General features: G+C 45.1%; 1 protein-coding gene and 15 non-coding genes across 16 annotated transcripts; 6 read left to right on the top strand and 10 right to left on the bottom strand.

Moving 5' to 3' along the window:
• Positions 1-346: 346 nt before the first annotated feature.
• trnaa-ugc (transfer RNA alanine (anticodon UGC)) lies at positions 347-418 on the top strand. Its single transcript has one exon. It is a non-coding gene; the product is annotated as a tRNA-Ala (tRNA).
• A 344-nt stretch (positions 419-762) lies between these two features.
• trnas-aga (transfer RNA serine (anticodon AGA)) lies at positions 763-844 on the top strand. Its single transcript has one exon. It is a non-coding gene; the product is annotated as a tRNA-Ser (tRNA).
• Positions 845-1,370: 526 nt separating this feature from the next.
• Positions 1,371-1,442, top strand: trnaa-ugc (transfer RNA alanine (anticodon UGC)). The gene has a single exon. It is a non-coding gene; the product is annotated as a tRNA-Ala (tRNA).
• A 353-nt stretch (positions 1,443-1,795) lies between these two features.
• trnas-aga (transfer RNA serine (anticodon AGA)) lies at positions 1,796-1,877 on the top strand. The gene has a single exon. It is a non-coding gene; the product is annotated as a tRNA-Ser (tRNA).
• A 972-nt stretch (positions 1,878-2,849) lies between these two features.
• Positions 2,850-2,921, bottom strand: trnaa-cgc (transfer RNA alanine (anticodon CGC)). Its single transcript has one exon. It is a non-coding gene; the product is annotated as a tRNA-Ala (tRNA).
• Positions 2,922-3,816: 895 nt separating this feature from the next.
• On the bottom strand, positions 3,817-3,890 carry trnan-guu (transfer RNA asparagine (anticodon GUU)). The gene has a single exon. It is a non-coding gene; the product is annotated as a tRNA-Asn (tRNA).
• A 984-nt stretch (positions 3,891-4,874) lies between these two features.
• On the bottom strand, positions 4,875-4,946 carry trnaa-ugc (transfer RNA alanine (anticodon UGC)). The gene has a single exon. It is a non-coding gene; the product is annotated as a tRNA-Ala (tRNA).
• Positions 4,947-5,247: 301 nt separating this feature from the next.
• On the bottom strand, positions 5,248-5,329 carry trnas-aga (transfer RNA serine (anticodon AGA)). The gene has a single exon. It is a non-coding gene; the product is annotated as a tRNA-Ser (tRNA).
• Positions 5,330-5,723: 394 nt separating this feature from the next.
• trnaa-ugc (transfer RNA alanine (anticodon UGC)) lies at positions 5,724-5,795 on the bottom strand. Its single transcript has one exon. It is a non-coding gene; the product is annotated as a tRNA-Ala (tRNA).
• Positions 5,796-7,610: 1,815 nt separating this feature from the next.
• On the bottom strand, positions 7,611-7,682 carry trnaa-ugc (transfer RNA alanine (anticodon UGC)). Its single transcript has one exon. It is a non-coding gene; the product is annotated as a tRNA-Ala (tRNA).
• A 5,232-nt stretch (positions 7,683-12,914) lies between these two features.
• Positions 12,915-15,804, bottom strand: LOC115379399 (frizzled-7-A-like). Its single transcript, XM_030080043.1, has one exon. The coding sequence runs from the start codon at positions 15,287-15,289 to the stop codon at positions 13,595-13,597; it is 1,695 nt and encodes a 564-aa protein (XP_029935903.1). The 5' UTR covers positions 15,290-15,804; the 3' UTR covers positions 12,915-13,594.
• Positions 15,805-16,771: 967 nt separating this feature from the next.
• Positions 16,772-16,853, bottom strand: trnas-aga (transfer RNA serine (anticodon AGA)). Its single transcript has one exon. It is a non-coding gene; the product is annotated as a tRNA-Ser (tRNA).
• Positions 16,854-18,784: 1,931 nt separating this feature from the next.
• On the bottom strand, positions 18,785-18,856 carry trnaa-cgc (transfer RNA alanine (anticodon CGC)). The gene has a single exon. It is a non-coding gene; the product is annotated as a tRNA-Ala (tRNA).
• Positions 18,857-20,348: 1,492 nt separating this feature from the next.
• On the bottom strand, positions 20,349-20,430 carry trnas-aga (transfer RNA serine (anticodon AGA)). Its single transcript has one exon. It is a non-coding gene; the product is annotated as a tRNA-Ser (tRNA).
• Positions 20,431-22,969: 2,539 nt separating this feature from the next.
• Positions 22,970-23,041, top strand: trnag-ucc (transfer RNA glycine (anticodon UCC)). The gene has a single exon. It is a non-coding gene; the product is annotated as a tRNA-Gly (tRNA).
• A 481-nt stretch (positions 23,042-23,522) lies between these two features.
• On the top strand, positions 23,523-23,594 carry trnag-ucc (transfer RNA glycine (anticodon UCC)). The gene has a single exon. It is a non-coding gene; the product is annotated as a tRNA-Gly (tRNA).
• Positions 23,595-25,047: the final 1,453 nt, after the last annotated feature.

The following is a 25,047-nucleotide window of genomic DNA, read 5'->3' as shown; positions in this document are numbered from 1 at the left end:
GACACAGACAACATGGTTGATTATTGATTGCGCAACGTGGCCATTCGTTGGTAATCGCACTGCGTGTATTAAACAATTTTGCAGAGACAGGAGGAAAGTTGCATGATTTACGTCCGCGCGCTGCGTTCATGACCGTGCATGTGCTCGTGTATGCACCCGTACCGTGCTGAAGCACACCCCCTCCAACCGTGCCAGAGCAGGGGAAGTGTACTGTATTCAAGCACCATACGGAGCGATCACACTGGTCAAATATTCCAGATTTTAGGGGCAAACGTGCTTGGGCGTGGAACAAACTTGCCAATATGAGTGGGCCCTGAGTGCCCACAGACTGAGCAGTGACCTGTGTGGGGATGTAGCTCAGTGGAAGAGCGTGTGCTTTGCATGTACAAGGTCCTGGGTTCAATCCCCAGCATCTCCATACGTTACAGTTATAGTTTTATATGGGCTCTCACAGACTGAACAGACAAACAACAAGTGTCCCTGTGTGTGTGTGTGTGTGTGACAGGACTTCAGTTAAAGTCGCAGTGAAAAGCGTCAGAGTGTCTCACCTCTCATGTTTGAACTGCAGAAACAAGTGCGTCAACACAAAGACAGGTTAAAAGTGTAAACAATGGAGGATCAGTTATGGTGTGAATGTATAATTTACATTTCCTGGTACAATGTGATACCAGCATTAAAGTTGATTAGTTTTTATTAGTATTTTCCAGTTGAAAAAAGAGATTTCTGACACTGACACTTAGCAAAAAGTTTTTGCACATGTCAGTTGTCGTGGCCGAGTGGTTAAGGCGATGGACTAGAAATCCATTGGGGTTTCCCCGCGCAGGTTCGAATCCTGCCGACAACGCTCTGTTTACCTTCATGCACCTGAAAAGTTGAGGCTCCAAATCCCTGATTGAACAATAAGATGATCACATGGAGCCGCACCTCCATTCCCAGTGTTCCTTGGACTCTAAGCGTCTACCTGCTGCCTGGTGAAGAAGAGTGAGACAGGCTGAGAGAGACAGCCCTGCACAGGTTTGAGCTCCTGTGTTCAACCTCCATCATGAGGACTGTCTCATTCTGACACAGCGGTTCCAAACCCAGTCCTCAAGCCCCCCCATCCTGTACGTATTTGTTTCAGCTCTACTCTTTCACACCTGATCCATTTAAAGGCTTCATGCTGATTGGTTGAAACAGATCCACCTGAACAGGGCATGAATGAAGGTGCATGGGCTTTAATTGGTTCAGGTGTGCAAGAGTAGAGCTGGAACCAAAACCTGCAGGACAGGGGTGCCTTGAGGACTGGGTTGGGAACCACTGATCTAATGTAAATGAACTGTCAGGACACTAGAAAGGATCTGAGTGCCCACAGGCTGCGCAGTGAACTGTGTGGGGATGTAGCTCAGTGGAAGAGCGTGTGCTTTGCATGTACAAGGTCCTGGGTTCAATCCCCAGCATCTCCATACGTTACACTTGCAGTTACAGTTTTATATGGGTTCTCACAGACTGAACAAACAAGCAACAAGTGTTCCAGTGTGTGTGACAGGACTTCAGTTAAAGTCGCAGTGAAAAGCGTCAGAGCCTCTCACTTCTGATGTTTGAAATGCAGAAACAGGTGCTGCAACACAAAGACCGGTTAAAAGTGTAAACAATGGAGGATCAGTTATGGTGTGAATTTTCAATTTACATTTCCTGGTACAATGTGATACCAGCATTAAAGTTGATTAAATTTTAGCAGTATTTTCCAGCCGAAAAAGAGATTTCACTGTAAAACTACAAATAAACTGACATGTCGCATAAAACGTTTCAGGTGTCGGTTGTCGTGGCCGAGTGGTTAAGGCGATGGACTAGAAATCCATTGGGGTTTCCCCGCGCAGGTACGAATCCTGCCGACAACGCTCTGTTTACCTGCTCACAAGAATCCAAGTAGAGTTGAGTCCATGTCAGCTGGACTGTCTGTAGGTTCTTGAAGACGTTCCACTTCTCATCCAAGAAGTTTCTTCAGTTCTGACAAACTGGTCTGAGTCCCAGCTGTTGAACCTGTTGGGATGTTCTCCAGGTCGTTGATACCGCTGACTCATTAGTGCTCCTCCCTGCTGGGACGACAGAATGAATGGTTGAAGGTAGATGGTGTGTGAGACCTCCTCCTCTGGTCAGAGATGGTCTCTGCAGTCGGTGTTGGCAGTTAAGTGATGAAGAAAAAGCCGGTTAGCACAGGTAGATTGCTACTGTAGAAACCCAATCACTGTTACCATGGAAACCCTTATTCACAGTCCTGAAAAGCTTTTTACATGTGAGCAGGAAAAGTAAATAAACACAATAAACACGCACAGCACAAACCAACCTTCCTGTTGAAGACGGACTAATAAATCGATGTCAGTGTTACCATGAAATTAAAATATGAAGAAACAAAAAGACAAACGTCAGTTCCACTTACCAAACATCTGAACCTTCAGATGGAGGGTCGATGCTCGGGGAAGTGGCCAGCTGTCCACTGGGCTTCGTCTCTGCAGTCGGTGTTGGTCAGAGTCCTCATGATGAACCTCCCTGTGAGCAGGTAAACACAATGTTGTCGGCATGATTCTAACCTGCGCAGGGAAACCTCAGTGGATTCAAATCCATGGCCTTAAACACTCGGCCACGACAACTGACACCTGCAAAAAAACATGTAACATATCAGTTTTCTTGCGCCTTTACATTTGAACATGATTACCTTTACTTGAAAGTTAGTGTTTCATGGTGACATCACACCTGGACATTGTATTAAATGTCAAATCATCTTAACTGTTATTGCTTTGGTTTACTCTGTCAACCTCTGTGTTAAAGCTGATGTTTTGAGTGTTCACATTAAAGGCTGACAGTCAGCACTGTGGAGATGCTGGGGATTGAACCCAGGACCTTGTACATGCGAAGCACACGCTCTTCCACTGAGCTACATCCCCATGCTAGTGGAGGTGTTTTCTGACGCATGAAAGAGATAAAACTGCCTTTTCAAAAGCATGCCAATTTAAAACAGTTGGTGTTTTCCACTCTGGTGCAAGTTAAGGCCACAAGCTATCAGCTCTGGACCCAACGCATGCAGGCGTCCAATGCGTGTTTCACTGCACTTCTGCAGTGGATCTCAAGGCTCACCCCAGGTTTCTGTTTTCCTTGGTCGGATGTCCAGATCCCAGGATCTCCTGTTTACTAGACAGGCACTTTAACCAACTAAGCCACGGCACCCTTGTTTACCTGTGCCAGGAGAAAGAGTCTCAACTGCTTTTGGAATGAAATCAGCAACTACATTAAAGATGACCTTTCAAGAGCAGGGTGTCTGCAAACTGTACAGAAAGTTACAGTTGCGACCAAAGGAATGTGAGATTCACCAAATTAAGGCTGGGCAGGTATAGAGCGTATTTTGCTAACTGCAAATTGTTGCGCTTTGAAGAAGCACAGAAGAGACAATAAATGCTACTTCATGGCGACTGAGCCAGTTAAGTCTGGAGCAGTCACTGGCGAGAAACAGGGGATAGAGCAGGGGTCACCAATCATGTGCCATGGAGGGCCGAGAGGCTGCAGGTTTACATTCCAACCAAGACCTCCACCAGGTGCCTTCACTCACCTTGTATCAGAAAGGAGGAGCTAATCAGTGAAATCAACTGGTGGAGGTCTTGGTTGGAATGAAAACCTGCAGCCTCTCGGCCCTTCATGGCACATGATTGGTGACCCCTGGGATAGAGCAATCAGGCAGTTAGGGTTAGCACATTGGAAAAGCATGAAAGACGGTCTGCCGCATCAGCAAGTCTTTGTAGGGCAGAGATCTCACAAAGTGCAATCCAAAGGAATCGCACCCCCTCACGTCCCTGGGTGGGCTCGAACCACCATCCTCTCGGTTAACAGCCGAGCGCGCTGACCGATTGCGCCACAGAGACCTGCTCACCCTGGTTTCAATGGACATCTAAACGATGCTCCTAGAACGTCAAAAACCATGTAACCAGTGCAGCGTGTTCACCATTTCATGTTGGACGTTGCATTATACGCTCATGAGTGCTCTTGCTTTCAACCTCCCTCTGTGTGTTCAGTTCACAGTAAAAGCTGAAAACCCGCACAGCTCCAAGCAGCAGCCTCCTGTTGTTGCTGGCTGATAAACAGTGAAGCACTAACTCCTCAAATCATGACTCAGCAGTTTACCTGCACCTGAAAGAAAAGGGACATATCTTGGACAGAGAAACCATCTCTCACACAGCCTCTGTCATCCCTTCACAGGAGGTTCAACCATTCATTCTGTCGTCCCAGCAGGGAGGAGCACTAATGAGTCAGTGGTATCAACGACCTGGAGAACATCCCGACAAGTTCAACAGCTGGGACTCAGACCAGTTTGTCAGAACTGAAGAAACTTCTTGGATGAGAAGTGGAACGTCTTCAAGAACCTAGAGACAGTCCAGCTGACATGGACTCAACTCCACTTGGATTCTTGTGAGCAGGTAAACAGAGCTTTGTCGGCAGGATTCGTACCTGCGCGGGGAAACCCCAATCTAGTCCATCACCTTAACCACTCGGCCACGACAACTGAAAAGTTTTGCGCGACATGTCAGTTTATTTGTAGTTTTACAGTGAAATCTCTTTTTCAGCGGGAAAATACTAATAAAATATAATCAACTTTAATGCTGGTATCACATTGTACCAGGAAATGTAAACTGAAAATTCACACCATAACTGATCATCGTTACACTTGTTCCCCCTTTAACCTGTCTTTGTGTTTAAGCACCTGTTTCTGCAGTTCAAACATCAGAGGTGAGACGCTCTGGAGCTTTTCACTGCGACTTTAACTGAAGTCCTGTCACACACACACACTTGTTGTTTGTCTGTTCAGTCTGTGAGAACCCAGATAAAACTGTAACTGCAAGTGTAACGTATGGAGATGCTGGGGATTGAACCCAGGACCTTGTACATGCAAAGCACACGCTCTTCCACTGAGCTACATCCCCACACAGTTCACTGCGCAGCCTGTGGGCACTCAGATCCTTTCTAGTGTCTTGACAGTTCATTTACATTAGATCAGTGGTTCCCAACCCAGTCCTCAAGGCGCCCCTGTCCTGCAGGTTTTGGTTCCAGCTCTACTCTTGCACACCTGAACCAATTAAAGCCCATGCACCTTCATTCATGCCCTGTTCAGGTGGATCTGTTTCAACCAATCAGCATGAAGCCTTTAAATGGATCAGGTGTGAAAGAGTAGAGCTGAGACAAAAACAGCAGTTTTACTTCACAGGTGCATGAAGGTGAAAAGACCGTTGTCGGCAGGATTCGAACCTGCGCGGGGAAACCCCAATGGATTTCTAGTCCATCGCCTTAACCACTCGGCCACGACAACTGACACCTGCAGGATGAGGTGCAGCATGTCAGTTTTCTTATACAGGTACAGTCAAAAGTGATGATTTTTAATTGAAAACCTGTGTATTTAATGGGGACATCACACTGTACCAGGAGATTATATTAATCATTATAACTAATAGAAAGCTAACAGGTGTTTTTAAACTTCCTCCCACCACTGAAGCTCCAGCTGTTTACACTCTCAGCCTCTCTGTGTTGAAGCTCCTGTTTCAACAAGAAGTTCAAACATTTCTGATGTTTTTAACTGCAACTTTGATCTCGTTTAAATCCTGTAGAAGTCTTCCTACTTCCATATTCATTCTGTGTGTTTGTGAGATTCAAATCTGAATCTTGCCATTAAACTAGAATTAAATTACAGCTGTCAGTAAGCACTGTGGAGATGCTGGGGATTGAACCCAGGACCTTGTACATGCAAAGCACACGCTCTTCCACTGAGCTACATCCCCACAAAAAACAAGCGTGTTTCTGCCACAAGAGAATTTTATTTTTTTTTTTTTAAATAACTTGCACCTGACATCAGCATCTGACCTGGGTGATCTGATCACAAGGTGACACCTCAAAGTCCAGGTGTAAACAGCAGCCAATGCGTCCTCTGAGAAAAAACCCCATCAAAAGTCAGTTGTAGGATGACCTAAATAAATGAATATAACTTACGTGTCAGGAGGAAATATAAAGAATAAACACTTCTACTCGCATTTATTAAACGATCCTGCTATAACCCTGAACGCCAGATAAAGTAGGTGGAGAATTCACAGCCGACTTCAATCATTCATGAAAAAAAAAAAAAAATCTGCAAAGACTTCCACAAAGGACCCTGTGCCTCCTCTCTCCCCCAGATGCATTTAAGGAGCTGAGATCGACCTCCAGGTCACATGGAGGAGGACGGAGGAGAGAGGAGGCTAAGAGTGACCCTGAAGACCAGGGGTCACCAATCATGTGCCATGGAGGCCGAGAGGCTGCAGGTTTTCATTCTAACCAAGAGCTCCACCAGTTGATTTCACTGATTAACTCCTCCTTTCTGGTACAAGGTGAGGTGATCAGTGAAGTCACCTGGTGGAGGTCTTGGTTGGAATGAAAACCTGCAGCCTCTCGGCCCTCCATGGCACATGATTGGTGACCCCTGCTGAAGACCATCAGCCACACCTCAACAAACAACAGACACCACAAGAGGGCGCCAGCGGTATCAACAACGTCCTGACACGGGTTGACCAGCTGAAGAAACTCCTTGGATGAGAGCCCATCGTTGTCGGCAGGATTCGAACCTGCGCAGGGAAACCCCAGTGGATTTCAAGGTGAACACCTGCAGGGTGAGGTGCAACATGTCAGTTTTCTTGCACTTGAAAGACTTCATGATGATGTCACACTGTACCTGGACATTGTCTAGCTTTCTCTCTGTGTTTAAAGGCCCCGTGGCATGAAGAACGCAGCTGTGGTTGTTTTGGTGACAGTGAAGCTCTCAGGCCACAGAAATCCTGTCCCATGCATTAAACCTGTGATCCTTCCTCCTTTCTGTGATGTCACAAATAAGGCGACTCCGCCCACTTAAACTAGCCGGCCCGCCTCTGCTCCCCAGGTAACAAGCTAACAGGTTAGCCACATGTGGAAGAAGCGTTGCTGCTCCACAGACGATGCCAGCAGACTCATGTTTCACTGCACACTCCAAAAGAAACACACGAGACAGACCAGCAGCTCGTGGTCCCGCAGGAGTTTAGTCTACATTTGCTCGTCTGTTCGGCTCATTTCAGCGCCGACTGTTTTATCAACCCGACACAATACAATGCCGGTTTCGTCTGTGGTTTGGGATCGGAGTCGGGCTCAAACACGTACGGTCATATAACATCATGCTCAGCAGTAGCCGTGACAATCATAAATAATATAGATCTATATAAGACAGTAATTCCCATTTACCGGTGAGCACCACTGAGAGGCGTAGGTTTCAGTTACTTACCTGTGATTGGCTCGACCATATGTCACTCAAAACAGTCAGCCAATCAGTGGAGAGGTGCTGATTCTCTCTTCTGATTGGCTAAAGGAACCATGCTGCCAGAGCTCCTGGAGAAAGGCAAGAGAGAGGAGCTGTGAAACTATATTTATCAGACCACAGGTACTCAAAACCACAAATACATCCTGCAGAGAGATCAACAGTTAAAATAAAACCCTGGAGAAATGGACAGCATGGGGACTTTAAAATGCTGTTTCAAGTGCCATTCAGACCTGAACCGTCTCATTGTGTTTGCATTAAAGGCTGGCAGGCAGCACTGTGGAGATGCTGGGGATTGAACCCAGGACCTTGTACATGCAAAGCACACGCTCTTCCACTGAGCTACATCCCCACACTAAAGGGGCTGTTTTCTGCCACATGAAAAATATATATATATCTGCATGGTTCCTACTCAGTGTGGAAAAGTATGAAAAAGTCTAGGATTATGATTTTGATCACCTGCAGGTCTGGAAATGTCTGGAGAACACCTTTTATTTCCAGACGTTTGTTTCTATGTGCACTTTTCTAAAAATGTGTGATTTATAAAATCACAACAAATAAATCAGAATGTGTTGTTTTGTTTGGAAGAAGCCATGTTTTCCATGGAGAAAACAGTGTGGAGAACACCCAGAATGCACTGCTGTGAGTACCTGGGATGTTTTCTATTACGTTTATGGAAAATGATGCATTCAGGGACACTGGTGTGGGACTGTAAATAACAACACTTGGTTTTCTCAGGTATTTTTCTAAGCGAGTGGAGGCGAGTTCCAAATTGATCAAAAACCAGAAGAACTGAGTTTTTCAAGGTGACACAGACGGCGAGGTGGATTACCAACGGGATTAAGTCGCTCCAATCAGACTAAATGTAATCAAGGAGAAAAACTGTTGGAGCTGTTTTAATTTCATATGGCTCATCGATCGGCCTTAACCTCTGAGCCACAGCAGCAGACACAGAGCATTTCTTTCTTTTTTACAGTAAAATCTCATTGCTTTCACTGAAGAAACTGTCTATTTTAAATGTGACATCACATTGTACAAGGAGTTACATTAACAATTCAAACCAATAAAAACGTCGCATATTTTTAAACTTTCTCCCCCTCGCTGGTCATTATGCATTCATACCTTCTTATGCTTGTTTTCATGCTCTGTATTTCACTCTCATTTATACTTCTCATGCCTTTTCTCGTTTTTAAAATTCGTCTCGGTCTGTGCTGAGTGCAGTTTGTGCCTCCCTGAGTGAAGCACACTGTGTTACTGCTGTGGATAAAACAGTCTGTACAGAGCCTGTGTCACTTTCACAGTCTGCTCGTGGCTTTTCTCTAACACACACACACACAAAAAAAAAAAAAAAAAAAAAAAGATTAGACACTTCAAAAGAGACTGTGGAAAATATTTTTACTGAAATGTGTAGTTACTCAGACAGCAATCACAATACGTAACCTGAAGATGTAATCATTGTATTAAATATCATTATCATTGTTTACTTAGGAGTGTTAATTTTAGAAACCATCATGTAACTCAGGTGGTTTAAGTCTGTCTTCACTTTTATGAGTCAGATGTTGATCAAGAAGTTTTTCATGGTGGATTCAACAACTCATATTGGCTGTGAAATTTAAAAAAAAAAAAAAAAAGAGAGCAGGGGCATCGTCTCGGTTGATAAAAGGTGTAAAAGTGAACACAATACAAAGCCGGTGCTGTTCTCACACTTGCCCCTTTTCCACCAAAAAGCACCTGGTGCTAGTTCGGAGCTGGTGCTAGAGCCAGTGCTTCACTGGTTCCAACAAAGAACCGGTTTGCTTTTCCACCGGCCAACAGTCAAGCGGAGCCAAGTCAGAGCCACGTCATTACGTCATCGTAAAACGTGATCACGTGGGTGTGTGAGACGCTCGCTTGGAATCACAACAACAAACATGGACGACCCACCGTAGCAATGCAAATACTGCTCGTGTGTTTACAAGCCTACATTGTGGTCCGGAGGCGAAAAACGCAATTATTGCCGGCTACCCGTCGTATTCGTGGTCGGAACGAACGGTGAGTATGTTTAGCTTTACGTTCATAGCGATCGCTGCTCCCGTTTGAGTCTGTAAGTCCACCCACCGATGACACGGTGGGTCGCGTCATCGGTTCTTTCTCTGGCTCCTGTTTAGCCCCTGCTTGGAGTTGGTGCTTGCCTAGCACCAGTTTGGAACCAGTTTGGCCCCTGCTTGGGCGGTGGAAAACCAAAAAACTGGTGCTAAGTCAGGCACCGGCTCCGAACCAACCCTGGTGGAAAAGGGGTAACTGAGCTGAGCTGATGGGCCCAGTCGCTGCGTCACATCTGGAGTTATTCCACAGAAGTTAGGAGGTCGGGGTGTCAGAGAACGGTTCAGGATTCAGGACAAAGAGTCCAACCCAGTTTGAGTAAATATTGCCTGTGACGTGGATGAAGTCCTCTGGAGAATGGATCTCAGTGACTTTGATTGTGCTTTTCATCTAGTTTTATTTTTTGCTATGAAAGTACTGAATGTAGTCTAGATGTTGCTTTGACGATATTATTTTGCTAAATGCATTTACAATAAACATTTTCTGCTAACTCCATGCCCTGGATGCTGTGTCCTAAATGATTTGCTGTAGTGTCTGACGAAGTGACTGTGTTTTTACTTGCTGTGTGTATGACCTGAACACAGTGTTTGGTTCTGAACACAGGAGAACTGGTTTTGTTTGATTTGGATAGAAAAGTCTGGGGTTTTGTGAATGTAGTTTGAGTTTTTGGATTTGTGTGATTTAAAGTTTCGAGAAAACGGGTGGAGGTTTCAAGAAATGTGTTTTAGCAGTTGGGAAAAACTGTAATTTGATTTTGATTTAAACCTGAGAAAGTCTCTGTGTGCCTGTCCTCGGCCCACAGGGGGCGCCGCAGCACCACAAACCCTGACACTCCTGCAGCTGCACTGTGGGAAGTTAAATCTGTACAGCAGAGTGTTGACCGAGCTGCGCTGTGTGTGTGTGTGTGTGTGTGTTGGGCAGCACAGCTGAGAGACAAACGCGTGAGAGGAAAACCTGTTCACACACACGGGTGACAAGTCGCTCCTGTGTGTGAAGCTGCCCGACGTGATGCCTTCAGGGTCCAAACACACAACCAGGGAGTTACCGATGACATAAACACAGAAAATCACGTTTTTAGTAAAATTACTAGTTTCCTCAGTATGTAACGTGTGTGTGTGTGTGTGTGTGTGTATAAAGAGCACGCAGGACCCAGCTGTACAAACTAACTGTTTTATTCAAACTGTACATACAAATGATTTGTGTCTCATTTAGAAAAGGCAATGTAAAAAAAAAAAAGACAAAACCAGATTATCATCATAAATACAATATAATCTTTCAGAAAACAGGATTATGTACAGAGTGTGAGCCGAGCTGGAGCTTGCATATGTTCTATTACCCACACACACACACACACACACATACACACAGAATCCTTCTGTAACAGATCAGGCTCGTTCATACCAGCAGGCCTGAGCTGCTCACTGGTCCCTGAACGCCTCACTCACACTCACACTCACACACACACACACACACACACACACACACACAGAGAACAAAGTTAACCTGCAATTTAACTTGGAAAACACCCAGAATGCACTGCTGTGAGGAACTGGGATGTTTTCTATTAAGTTTATGGAAAATGATGCATTCAGGGACCCTGCTGTGAGCCCGTAAATAACAACGCCTGGTTTTCTCAGGTATTTTTCTAATGCGCTCTGCAACTAAAAACATCTGGAATCCGGATGGAAGTGAGTTCTGAATTCATCAAAAACCAGAAGAACAGAGTTTTTCAAGGCGAAACAGACGGCAAGGTGGATTACCAACGGGATTAAATCACTACAGATTACGTGTCGTCCATACAGACTAAATGTAATCAAGAAAAAAAGAACTGTTGGCACTATTTCACACCATCATCACTCTGATTTTTATTTTTCTCACCTGAATTCAAAACTTCCAGGGTCGTTTGTGTTGAGTTTCATCTTAAACCTTCCAGAACAATGTTTAAAAAAAAAAAAAAACACCATTAATCGCTACTGATATATCTTTTGAACATTGTTTCCATTTTGTTTAACAGACATGGGTGATTATTTGACAGAATGTCCCTTTTAAACGTTAATTATGTGATCTGCAGTGATTTGTTCGTCTGCATCGCCTAGACGCAGCGCAGGAAACACTTCACACGGGTTTGACCTCTGACCTCTGGACAAACTGCAGCAACTTTGTGATGCAACAGAAATATTTTATTTATTTCCTGTCCAGACAGAAGAGCGGCTGCTCAGTTTGCAGTTTGGTTTAACCTTTAAAAGAGAACAGGCTGCTGCCGTTTGCGTTTTCGGAGCAGTAAACACCGCACTGAGCGTCCCTGAACGCCTCACGTGTGATAAGTGAACTCTGCCGGTGTGATTGTCGGCTCGGGGCTGGAAACAAAACCTCCTGTCCTGATGTTCAGTCCAGTCTTAAAAACAGTCATACAATCAAAAAAAAAAAAAAAAGAACTTTAGCAAACTGTCACACACTGTTCAGGTCAGAAATAAAATAAAATTTTAAAAAAATCCTATCTGAGAGTTTTAGTGAGAGGGAGACTGCACGGGAAAAAAAGTTTCCACTCTGGATCCTTAAAAGGACTTTCTGATGGGATTTCCTAAAAGCCTTTTTGACTAAGATCCAGCAGGAGACCACACACACTCACACTCACTCACACACACACACAAACAATGGGCTGGTCTGTCTGCATTTAAGCGAGCAGGGATGGGCTCCCTCTGTGTGCGTGTGTGTGTGTGTGTGTGTGTGTGTGTGTGTTAACTCATTTTTCAGCAGTCAAATTAGCCTACTTGTGAAACAAACTGCACCGCCGATATAAACCTTCTTCATTCACTGTCAGAGAGAACTTTTGTTTCAAGAGGCAGAATTAAAAGTCTTACAACAAAAAAACAAACCAAACCAAAACTTCAGTTTGCATTTCAAAGTAAAGTGTCTGTGGCTTTCTGAGCTCAGACACTTTCCAGCGTCTCAGTCGCAACAGAAAACCTTCACTTTTCCAGCCGAGCTGCTGCATGAACCTCGAGCCCCAAGACCATAAGGCCAATTATCAATTAGGTGATTGAAAGATAATTAACTAGAATTTCGATAATCAATGATTAGTTTTAATTATTTAAAAAGGTAAAAACACCAACCACTGTCTGACTCCAGCTCCACTAACATTTACTGTTTGTGTCTATCAGATGAACACTTTGGGGTTTTTGGCTGCTGCTCAGACTGAGGAAGACGTCTGAAGCCGTCACTTTGGACTTTGGACACTTTGGGGGGTTTTCAAACTTCATTTGTCACAATTTAAGCACTAAAATTCACCAAGAAAACACTCGTTAGCTGCAGCTCTACCAACCCTCTCCTAACAGGACGGCGTCTCGCTGGCCTGACTCTGTTTGCTGGCATTTTCCATCTTTTCATCTGAGAAATACATGAAATGTAACCAGATCTGCTACCTGTTCAGATTCACAGGCTCACTTCAACACACCTGTTTAGAATAATAATGCAAAAGAGGCAAACACAGGAGGGAAATCTCTCTGGGGATTGGTCGTGTATTTCCACTCTTGACAAAGCAGAGACAATGCAAAACTTTGTGCCTTATATATGATATTTTATGTGTGAAACTGAACTCCGAACAGGCAGGAACTGGGCTGGCAGGGAGTCCAGAAAGTCTGTATTGCAATTAAAACCAGAAAAATCAATTTGCACCATTAAAAGAATGAACAAACTGTCCCGTCTGCGTCTAACACAGTCCAGATGGAGTCTCAGTTCTCAGTATTAAAGCTGCTGCACATTATTATTTTCAGTCAAACTCTGAGGAGCTGGAACATAACCAAGTTACCTGCAGGGGATTTCCTGTTAAAGTCACCTCAGCAGTACTGGATTACAGACTCCTCTCATCACACTGGATTATAATCCAAAGAGGCAGAACACAGCAATGAAATCTGAATACCCTCTCCCCCTCCCCCGTATTTTGAACCAGGGCCATTTAATAAGGCAGAAATAATGTTAACCAGCGTCAAACTTGGCACATAACTTGTGTCCAGTGTGAGTTTTATGCCTCAGTGTGACTGTGATCAAAACTGCAATCAAAACCTGACAAAAAATCATCTGTATCTGACTCTCAGTTGTCCTTAAAGCTGTCGAACCTTGTTTTCATATCAAAAATCCATAAGTGAATGGCTTTACTTTCTGCATGTTAATGTCCCCTGGGGTTCATACAGTCGTCTCTCCCTGGCCGCCGATGCAGAGTCTCTTGTAGAACCTCCTCCAGGACTGCAGCGTCTTGCCGGACCAGATCCAGAACCCGGAGGTGATGCCGACGATCATGGTCATCAGGTACTTGATCATGAACACGGTGAAGTCCGGGCTCATCGGGGCGAAGTCGTGCACGGGGCAGGGCACGGCAAACCGCTTGCACGTGTGCATGTGCCAGGTCTTCTCCCAGTGCGGCCGGAACGCCTGCTCGTAGAAGTAGCAGGCGATGACGATGGTGGCCGGCACGGTGTAGAGCACGCTGAACACTCCAATCCGCACCATCAGCTTTTCCAACTTCTCCGTCTTGGTGCCATCGTGCTTCATGATGGTCCGGATCCTGAAGAGCGACACGAACCCGGCCAGGAGGAAGGACGTCCCAATGAAAAGGTAGACGAAGAGTGGCGCCAGGACGAAGCCACGGAGGGAGTCCACGTTGTAGATTCCGACAAAGCACACCCCAGTGAGAACGTCCCCGTCCACCTGGCCCATGGCGAGGATGGTGATGGTTTTGACGGCCGGCACGGCCCAGGCGGCCAGGTGGAAGTACTGTGAGTTGGCTTCGATGGCCTCGTGGCCCCACTTCATCCCAGCCGATAGGAACCAGGTCAGGGAAAGGATGACCCACCAGATGGAGCTGGCCATGCCAAAGAAGTACAACACCATGAAAAGGATGGTGCACCCCTCCTTCTTCGTCCCCTGGGCCACTGTCCTGAAGCCATCGTCCTTAAATTTATCAATGCACACCACTTTGTCCTCCAGGAAGAACCCGGCAGCGTAGGCCACCGCCACCATGAAGTAGCACCCGGAAAGGAAGATGATGGGGCGTTCAGGGTACCGGAAGCGCCTCATGTCCACTAAATAAGTCAGCACAGTGAACAAGGTGCTCACACAACACAGGATGGACCAGATTCCGACCCACAGCCGGCCGAACTTCACCTCCTCCTCCCGGAAGTACATGAGTCCAGCGGGCTTGGAGGGCTCGCACGGCGCCCCGCAGTCTTTCACCCCCAGGAAGCGGTAGCCGAGGTAGGCAGGGACCTCCAGCTGCAAGGGGCAGGAGAACTGGTGGTACTGGGTGTACTGGTGGTGGTTCTGGTTGGGTCGGCCGATGTTTGGCGGCACCAGATCCGGCACGTAAGGGGGGGCAGAGGCGGGGGGTGTGGCGCCGCCGGGTTCGGATGTGTTCTGGCCGACGCAGATCTCCCCGGCGCCGTGGACGGGGAAAGTCTCGCAGCGCAGCCGCTCCGGCCACTGGAAGCCGAATTTATTCATGAGCGCCTCGCAGCCCTGCCTGGCCCGCTCGCACAGGGACCGGCACGGCGGGATGGCCTGCTCCAGCACCGTGCACACCGGCGCGTACATGGAGCACAGGAAGAACTTGAGATCGGCGGAACACTGGACCTTGACGAGCGGGTAGAACTGGTGCACCTCCAGCCCGGCGTCCTCCTGGTTGGTGTGGCCCAGGAGGTTCGGCATGATGGTCTGGTTGTAGGCGATGTCCGTGCACAGCGGGATGGAGATGGGCTGGCAGAAGCCGTGCTCCGGGATGGATATCCCCTTGTCGCCGTGCTGGGCCCGGCAGGGGGACAGGAACCCGCACAGCAGCCACAGAAACACGGCGGCAGCTGCGGACCTGGCCGGGGCCGTCGCCATAGTTGTGGAGAGAGAGGAGGAGGGGAAGAAGGGGGGAGGGAAGAAAAACTTTGATCCAAGTAGGGCGATTAAAAAACGGCTGGGAAGCGGTGTATCACCGTGTTAACCACTTCGGCGCCGGTTAGTAAGTCTCTGTCCTTGTGGAATTCAGCAAAAACAATATTTTCCTGCGGTTTTACCGAGATAAATCCGGCTGAAGGGCTGGCCGCGGCCGCGGTGCGCTCATGACTCCTTGAGGGTCTTTGTGGATGACTCCCGACGGTCCACTCTCACCGCCGCTCCGCTCAAAATTCACCTTTACAAAGTCCCTTATTCCTTATTTCCAGGTGAAGCGAAACTCCTCCGGCTCGGCGGCCACTTCGGCGTCGAGCCTTTCACGAAAAACTGCAGTAAAATGTATTTAAAAAGCAAACTTTCAGCGGGTTATCCTCTCCATTGTTCGCTGACTTCTCTCCGCTCGCCGCCGCCGCTCGCAGGAGACTGAGCTGCTGGAAGTCCAGCCGCGCGCTCACCGTGCCGTGCGCGCGGTTTCCAGGCGCCCCGCCCCCCCTCTCCCATTCACAAGACGAGCCGGGGGAGCGGGGCGCCTGGAAACCGGCGCCGCCGCGTCTCTGCCAATCACATCCTCTGTTTTCCTGCGGGAGCCCTGATTGGCTTTTGCCCCTAACCGGGCCGAAACATGAGGCGGACATCAGGAGTCCGGACCGAGCCAGCGGACCCTGCGTGCCCAGAGACAGCACAGCTTTATCTGCATTAACCCTCCTGTCACCTCTGGGGTCAGTTAGACAACATGCAGTGTAAAGTGTCTCTAAACACATGAGTAACATCGTTTTTGGCTTCATATTTCACTGCTTGGCCTAATTTAATGGGGACGAGTGGCTGAACATGAAATGAACTTGATGATGAGTTTGGGGTCCATTTAGGGTCCAGACTGTGTGAGCTGTACAAACCATAAAATAAATATCAACATCTTACACATATTTGATTTAGCTGGTTTGGACACTGAGGAAGTAGAACATGACATTAATAATATTTAAAAAGCTTCCCTCTGCCTTAGGGCCTCAGCTGATATAACTATACCTGTTGAAGTGTGATAACCAGACCATAAACCAGCTGATAGAAAATGTTAGAAAGTGTGAAGGTGATGGGAGGGTTAAACTATTTGGTGCTGATTTTGAACACTTTTATTATAGTTATTAAAAGTGTGTGCCTTCACTAATTTTCTTCTTCATTTTGCTGAGGACCCCCTGGAGGCTCCTCACGGACCTCTAGGAGTCCCCAGACCCCACTTTGAAAACCATTTTAAGAGTCAGGGTGCGTTCATGTGCTGCTGGGAACTCCAAGTGAGCAGATACACAGAGGAGCTTTATTGTTGCGTATCATCAGACGCCCTCACCAGTTTATCTGATATATCTGAGACATGTTGACAAACATAAACAACAACAACATCCTGTCTGCCCTCGGCTCCATAAACAGGAAGTCCGTTGTCGGCAGGATTCGAACCTGCGCGGGGAAACCCCAATGGATTTCTAGTCCATCGCCTTAACCACTCGGCCACGACAACCGTGAGTGTGTGTATGTGTGACTGCGTGCGTGCGTGCGTGCGTGCACATACACTACATCATAACAAGATGACAGACAAAAAAGTAATTGAAGAAAAATTACAAAAACAAAAATCCCACAAAAAGGAAAGGAAGAAAAGGAAACAAAGTGATTTTTGTTGAAAAGATCAAATAAAATCTTTCATAAAAGCCCAACTCCAGGTTCCTGGCTTTCAATTACTTTATTCTACACAAACTGAATTCTTCACTGGTGCTTTCTAGAAACAAAAGTGTTTAAGCTGTTGCTGTTATCACAGTGTGCATGTGGTTCAGCTCTGTGGCGTTGTGTTAGTGCCCAAAAGGGAAAAAAAATGGAGGATATTCTGAGAAAAAAACCTCCAATCTTTAATCTCCCAGATTTAAGTAAATTTACAAAAAAAAAAATAAATAAATAAATAAAATAGTTTTTCTTACCATTTTTTGTCCATGGCTCCACATGTGCTGCCCCCTGCTGGTCTTGTCTCAGGCCTGCAGCTGATCCCCTCAGCAGATTCTACTCTGACATGGGATTCAGGAACAAGGAGATCCTGCTGATTTGAGCCCAGAATCAGCAGATTGTTTTCTTCTGAATCGGCCCAAGTCACAGCAACGTCTCTTCAGAGTCCAGATGCTGAGGAGGAGATTGGGATTCTGGACTCAAACCAGCAGGATTTCCTTCTGACGGAGGAGCAGACAATAATCTAAAAATAATAATCTGAAATAAATACGAGGAATATAAATGCATCATCCAGGCAAAAACCAACACAGTTGCAGCCGCAAGGAATGCTGGGAAAAAATCGCAGACTGTGTCAATGTGTAAATTAGTGGGATTATAATCTTACTTCCCCACCATGACGGCACGAGTAGAACTGACTACAGTAACATTTGTGTGTTCAGTAAATGAATGTGTCTCCCACTCAGCCATACACTCCTGCAGAGGAACTGGCCCTCTCTAACAGTGAGGGTCGACCCTTGATGGAGGTCTGGCCTCAGTTTGAGTTTCGTCAGAATCATCACTTTGATTCAACCGATTTTGATATTTCATTTTATAAACCATCTGATGCCTCGTGTTTATTCTGCTGGTTAAAATATTATTTCACTGTCACTTAAAGACTGTAAAACATTTGGCATCAATTCTCATGTGGACTTTTCAGAGCAGACACCCTAAATACTAAATATGAGCAAACTAATGGAAACCTAAAGGAGACCAGAGGCTGGCATGTATTTTATCAGACTTTTATTTAACCCTTTGAATTAAATTCCCCTCATTTATTTTCAAAAATATTTTAAAAAATCACTACATCAGTCTACAAGATCAATTTTTGATTGGACAGTGTAGAGTCATGAGTAAAAAAAACAAACAAAAAAAAAAAACAAGAAGAATTCCTTCTTCTTCTTCTTCAAAATTGAAAAAATGTGAGAGAAAAACAAACAGAATTAAAATAAGAAGTGTAGGTAAAATGTATTAATTTTATAAAAGAAGAAGAAGAAAGGGGGAAAAAATACTTGGCCTAACTTGTAAAAAAAAAAAAAAAGGTGTACAAGTTGTGCACCTCGATCCACTGGGTTCTCATCAAATGGGCAGGCCATTTTCCAAGAGAACTGATTGGTCAGTAGGTGGGGCTTTTATACCTGCTGAGCTCTTATCCTGAACTTAACCTGCTCCGGAGCAGGTTAGGTGTTCAGCCTATGTTACCATGGCAACATACCCCGATAAAAAGTAAGCCACCTTTATGGTACAGAAAATCCAGGGTTAAGCCTGAAGTTAGCTCACTAAGCTGAAGTCCAGCTTTACGGTACAGGCCTCTGGTCCATAGTTTTCTTTCCCCTACAACAGCACTAACACAACATTATGCAGTGGTGGTGGTGTTTTTTTTTTTAAGTCTGTTGGGCAAACAGTGGATCTTTAAAGAGATGGAGATGCTGGGGATTGAACCCAGGACCTCGTACATGCGAAGCACACGCTCTTCCACTGAGCTACATCCCCACGCTACCTAAGCTCTTTTATGCCACATGAAAAAATCATATATATATATATACACACACACACACACACACACACACACACATATATATATATATATATATGTGTGTGTGTGTGTGTGTGTGTGTGTGTGTGTATGAAAAAAAAAAATAGCTGCATGGTTCCTACTCAGTCTGGAAAAGCTTGCAAAAGTCAAGGAAAATGGTTTTGATCACTTGCAGGTCTGGAAATATCTGGAAAAATGAGGGAAATCTCTGGAAAACACTTTGTATTTCCAGACGTTTGTTTCTATGTGCGCTTTTCTAAAAATGTGTGATTTATAAAATCACAACAAATAAATCATAATGTGTTTTTTTTGTTTGTTTGTTTTTTTTTTGTTTCTGGAAGTAGCCATGTTTTCCACGGAGGAATCGGACTGGGGTGTTTTCTATTAAGTTTAAGGAAAATGACGCATTCAGGGACACTGCTGGATTACTGTAAATAATGACTCTTGATTTTCTCAGGTATTTCTCAGCCGCTTTGCAAGGTCATGCCCGCCAATAAAAAATATTTCTGCTTCTTTTGCCTCTGTTGTTTCAGGTTTCTTTCTTTTGGGTTTAAAGTTTGGTTTCTCTCCCTCTTCCTCTTCCTCTCCCTCATCACCTCCTTTCCCCCATCTGCTTCCTCTTCCCTTCATTTCCATCATATTGTGTGTGTGTGTGTGTGTGTGTGTGTGTGTGAGAGAGAGAGAGAGAGTGAGAGAGAGAGAGAGAGAGAGAGTGCAGCAGTGTTAATTAACAGCCTCCAATAAGACTCTCATGGGATCTTATTATCTCTGATCTGTCACTCTGCACACTCAAGATCAGCCAGCATGTGAGTGTGTGTGTGTGTGTGTGTGTGTGTGTGTGGATACTGACGTGGATCAAATGCTCAGATGACCTTCAGATGACCTGAGGATTTGGTCTGATCCACACCTCCCGTCGGAGTGCAGAGCAAGCCTCAGTATTTCAGGCAGAGTTCTCTGATCTGCAAACAAATTACCCAGCTTCCCCTCGGGGATCAATAAACTGTTTCTGATTTCTGATTTCTAAATCTCTGATGCTGCTCTCAGAATTCAGGGGATGAGGTTTTCTCAGAGCCGCTGGTGTTGGTTGGTATTTCAGTTAAACTGCAAGAGAGACATCGTTTCTGTCTGGAATAGCACATGAACGCACCGTGAGCCGTGTTTACACTCAGCTAAAATAATGTTTGCTTAGTTCCTGTTCATGTCAGGAAATCATCAGTTTGGAAACATTTTCTGGAGGAAAAAAAAGCGCTCACTAAAAAATTTGCAAACAAGATTTGAAAGGAGTAAATTTTAGTGGAAAAATGACAAGGTTTGTCATTTTATCCCACAAAACATGGAGACAAATATCCTGAATTTAAATTTTTGTTCAGTAAAGAGTCACCACACATTATATTGGTAATTACATGGCAACTACTGATTTTATTTTATACTGCCAGAGTTATTTAAAGACGTTGTCGGCAGGATTCGAACCTGCGCGGGGAAACCCCAATGGATTTCTAGTCCATCGCCTTAACCACTCGGCCACGACAACTGACACCTGCAGTGAAACATGCAACATGGTCTTGTGCTTTCACATCAAAATGTAGTTACGTTTGCTGGAAAAGTGCATCTTTAAAGGAGACCTCTTACTGTTCTGTGCGGGGGTTTGGACGAAAATGTGGAAATCATGTTCGAGATTAGGTTGGATTAGACCATCTCAGCGTTCTTTTTGTGAAAAATTATGGACCTGCTGTCTGTGGGCAATTTCCTTTACAGTGCTGGAGTTTACATGATGGCACTGAAGGCAACATTTAGGCTGTTTCAGGTGGTAAATGTAACCTAGCGACCTAATCAGGGCCGGCGCTAGCCATTTGGGTGCCCTAAGCACAAATGCTTTGTGGTGCCCCCCACGCCGCCGCCGCCGCCGCCGCCGCCGCCGCCACCGCCACCAGAAATGAACAATAACTCAGTATTTGTCATTGCGTTTCTCTTTATTTTACAAAATAACTTTTCAACATTTATGTTTCAAAAACTGTTGTAAAAAATAAGAGATAAATAATAATAATAAAATCTTGATAACACACTCACTAAACACTAACTAAATATGGCACCAAAGACTCAAATAAATAAATAAAATAAAATAATTTAAAATAAAAAAATAAATGACCCCACTATTAAATAAAGATCTGTCAAAACTGTAAAAACAGTACTAAGTATCCTTGAATAAGGAACTGGTTGGTGATTGATGTCTGCTTGTAGATGGTTGATCATCTGGATCTTCCACTTGGCTTTGTGTTCCTCCTTGCACATATCGAAGCATTGAGCCTGTAATCACAAATACAAGACAAAATACTCAGGGATTCTACAGTGAAATACAGTTTTGAACCATGGTACAAAAATATTTCAAAATTAATTATAGTATTATGTAGGCCTATATTTAAAACACTGGTACATGAAAAATTTTATTATTTTACCTTTATAGACAAGGATTAATGGGGCACAATATAAAAATTCTGTACATAGTTTGAAAACTATGAATATGAAGAGGGGAAATCTACACAACTTTAATATTGTTTTTTTCAAATTACAGTTTCACCAGCAGATGTCGCTCTTGGCCTATGAACCTCACGAAAATGTTGTGTGAGCTGCCGGCCAGTCGGTCACCGTAATGACTGGTGTATCCGCATTCCATCGGAAAGCTCCGGCTCTCTACTTTCGGAAACTGTCGTAATTTTTTCGATAGCACCATTGGTTCAGGAGTTACGGTAGTGACAAGCTCACATTACAAACTTGTGACACATCGGGGAATCTTCTGTGATTGGACGGTCGAAGTGTCAGTAGTCCTACATGCTACCGTAATGGCACTCTATATAGGCGCAAAGCTCCGGTTTTCAGATGTTTCTGAATATCTTAAACGGTCACGGAGACACCGTTATGTAACGTCGGCATGCCGAATGCGGTCGGCGCTGACATCGCCGGTGTAAGAGGGCTGATAATCAATCACCTGTCTAATTTGGCATGTCACATCAAAGTTCAGGTTACCAAGACCCGTTTTCCATTCATCAACTCATTATTTTTGTTTTTCACTACACAATCACATACTCGTTGGTTCATAGAACATAACAAACGCCAAATACAGACATCTCAACTCCAGATCCATATCCATATACACAACTAAAAATAACTAGCTAGCCCAGCATCAATTATTTGAAACGTAACACTTACGTCTGAACATGGCTAGTGGGAGCTAACGTTACAAAGGTTGTTGACGGTAGTATTATCTGGCACGAGCATAGACATGCATACTAGGGCTAAAAGTAACAAAATTAACATTTGTTATTGTCTTACCTGCAAGTGACGCGCGAGCATCATCTCGTTGTTTCTTTCTTTTCCTCTTTTCCGCCCCTGACTCTTGTTGCCTTTTCGATGACATGTCCAAAAATAAAGGTCTGCCAAACTTGCGATTGAAGCGTAATGGAGCAAACCACTAGGGGATGGGGGAGGGGGGCACCAAAGGTGGACTGGGGAGAGGGCCACACAGGAGATTCATGTTTTTCTCGAGCAAATAAGCCTATGTTATTTTTGTATTGCTTATATCTATTAACATGTTTTACACATTTTACACAGTTTTAAATATATCATTATTATGATTACTATTATTATGATGATTTTTCATGAGCTTGTTTTTTTTTTTTTTTTTGGTGCCCCCCCAGGCACTTGGTGCCCTACGCGCAGTGCGTGATAAGCGTGTGCGGGGCGCCGTGTCTGGACCTAATCTAACCTAGGACAAGCAAAATCTTGGGCTTCGGTCAGGCTCAGTTACTATGCTCTCAGATTCGGGTCCTAAATTTGTGAGACTGTCAGAATTTTGTCCCGGGCAAAAGACCAAACAGCCGTCTGTGAGCCTCTCTCACAGTGCGACGTAGGACCACCCACCATTTTGGAGCCATGACTGAGAATATGGCCACGTTTCCTCCCACAGTGTGTACACGTTTTAACTCCAGATGTGAACAGAGCCTAGAGTTAACGAGGCCAGAGGTCACTTCCTGCTGTTCCACAGGTAACTTCCTGTCTCGTCCTCTGTCAGCACAGCGATGGTGGTATAGTGGTGAGCATAGCTGCCTTCCAAGCAGTTGACCCGGGTTCGATTCCCGGCCATCGCATTGCCTTTACTCAGATCAGCCTGAGGCAGTAAAACCTGTTTCCTTTTCCAAAACAACAAGCCCTGCAGACACGCTTTGACCTCTCCATCGACTCATTTCAGGAAGTCAGTCGACGTTTTGGTTACAGGAACCTTTACCTTTAAGAACCTTTAAGAAAGCTTTAAGACGTACAGCCAGGTGATGCGGTGCCTAGGTACAATCCACAGAGCATGACACGCCACGGCTGGGTTGGAGGCGTGGCCACAATCACAAGCCAAACAAAACACACAACATCCACTTCACACACACTCAAAAAAGTATTTCTGATGCTTCAAAAAAGGCATCGACTCCATGTTGGTGGTATATTTACACGTCTGTAAGACATGAGCAGAGTCTCATCCATGGACAAATACACAAAAGAAATGAATACATTTTTGTTGGTGTCAAATCAGCCGAGCAGCTCTTCCTGTTGTAAACCTTCATCTCTTCCCCTGCCAACACAGCGATGGTGGTATAGTGGTGAGCATAGCTGCCTTCCAAGCAGTTGACCCGGGTTCGATTCCCGGCCATCGCATTGTTTTTACCTGTTCAAAGCCCTGAGCGCCACTCTCACCTGAACACAGTGGACCGGGCTGCACTGCGACTCAAAGGCTCTCTGCACGTTTAATCCTGTTAAAACGCCGGAGTGCATCAGCTCATTATCAGCCGTGTCGATACGTATCTGCTGACCCCGCCTGTGTCCCCGCTGCGATCAATACCCTCCGCCCTCAGCATCAATAACACCGATACCACTGACCAGCCAGCAGAAAGCCAAATGTTTCATCAGAGTGAAGAGGGAAGAAAATCCTCCAGAATGAAAAACTGTTCTCCGCGTGTGAACGTCCGCCTGTTCTCTGCCCGGACAGCAGCTGGCTCTCAGACCTGTGGGCTTCGTGTTACGGGACGCACTCACACTCATTAAAACTATTGACCCAGTGTGTTAGTGCACCCTGATTTCCCAGAGGGGATTATGGGAGAAACAGCACCTCCTCCTCCTCCGTCTGAGTACAAACCAGACAGCCTGGCCTCAGCAGCCCTGTGTGTGTGTGTGTTTGTGTGTGTGTGTGTGTGTGTGTGTGTGTGTGTGTGTGTGTGTGTGTGTGTGTGTGTTTGTGTGTGTGTGTGTGTGCCACATTTCCATCAGCCCTCTTTAATGCACATGCTGCCGTATCAAATCTAAAAAATGCATGAACAGGATGTAAAACGGGTGACGGCTAATATCCCAACAAGGCGACTGAACACGCTCGCTTGGCGTTCACATGGCCTCCCCGTGAGCTCGCTGCCGGCCGGGCGAGTCAGGTTGCGTTCACGAAACGATAAACGGCTGCAGAAACGAGCGGTTTAACTAACGAAAGCCTCGGCGATGAAGAGCAGCGTGCAGGTTTCTGTAACCCGGGTAACCATGGTTACCAATGTCACTATAAGTCCCGGTCAGGACGAGCTCACGTCTGTTCCGCTTCTAAAGTTCAACTTTACGTATTCCACACTCAGCGGTGAGCAGAGGTTTTTAAACATGTTAAAGTGTCACAGGATGTCATTTGGTTGCCAAGGAAAGTTTTGAAAAAAGTTTGATAAAGAAGACCGAGTTATACGGTCGGCGTTTTCATTCCTAATGTTAATTACATGTCACTTCCATTGAGTTAGCTGGTTCGCTCAACCTTTTGAATGTATATATTTTGAGATTTGTAATGTAATGCAATGATTTATGTTGAATTAATGATGATGATTATCGATACATGTTGTACAACTAAAGAAAAAAGATCAATTTGAGTTTTTTTTTTTTTTTTTTTTTTTGTTCAACCTTTATTTGGATTCGGGGAATCATTGAGAGCAAGCCCTCATTTACAATGATGCCGAATGTACAACAACCATAAAAACAATACAGAATTACAATACAAATAGCAAAAAATAGAATAAAACAGGGATTAAAACAGAATAAAAACAGGGGTTAAAACAGAATAAAACAAGGAATAAAAACAGAATAAAAC

Source organism: Myripristis murdjan, chromosome 21 (genome assembly GCF_902150065.1).
Source record: "Myripristis murdjan chromosome 21, fMyrMur1.1, whole genome shotgun sequence".
Lineage (NCBI taxonomy): Eukaryota > Metazoa > Chordata > Actinopteri > Holocentriformes > Holocentridae > Myripristis > Myripristis murdjan.
This window is presented reverse-complemented; position numbering and strand designations above follow the sequence as displayed.

Bases quoted from the DNA above. Each gene is read 5' to 3' on its own strand.
- LOC115379399 (XM_030080043.1), bottom strand. From the start codon at position 15,289: ATGGCGACGGCCCCGGCCAGGTCCGCAGCTGCCGCCGTGTTTCTGTGG.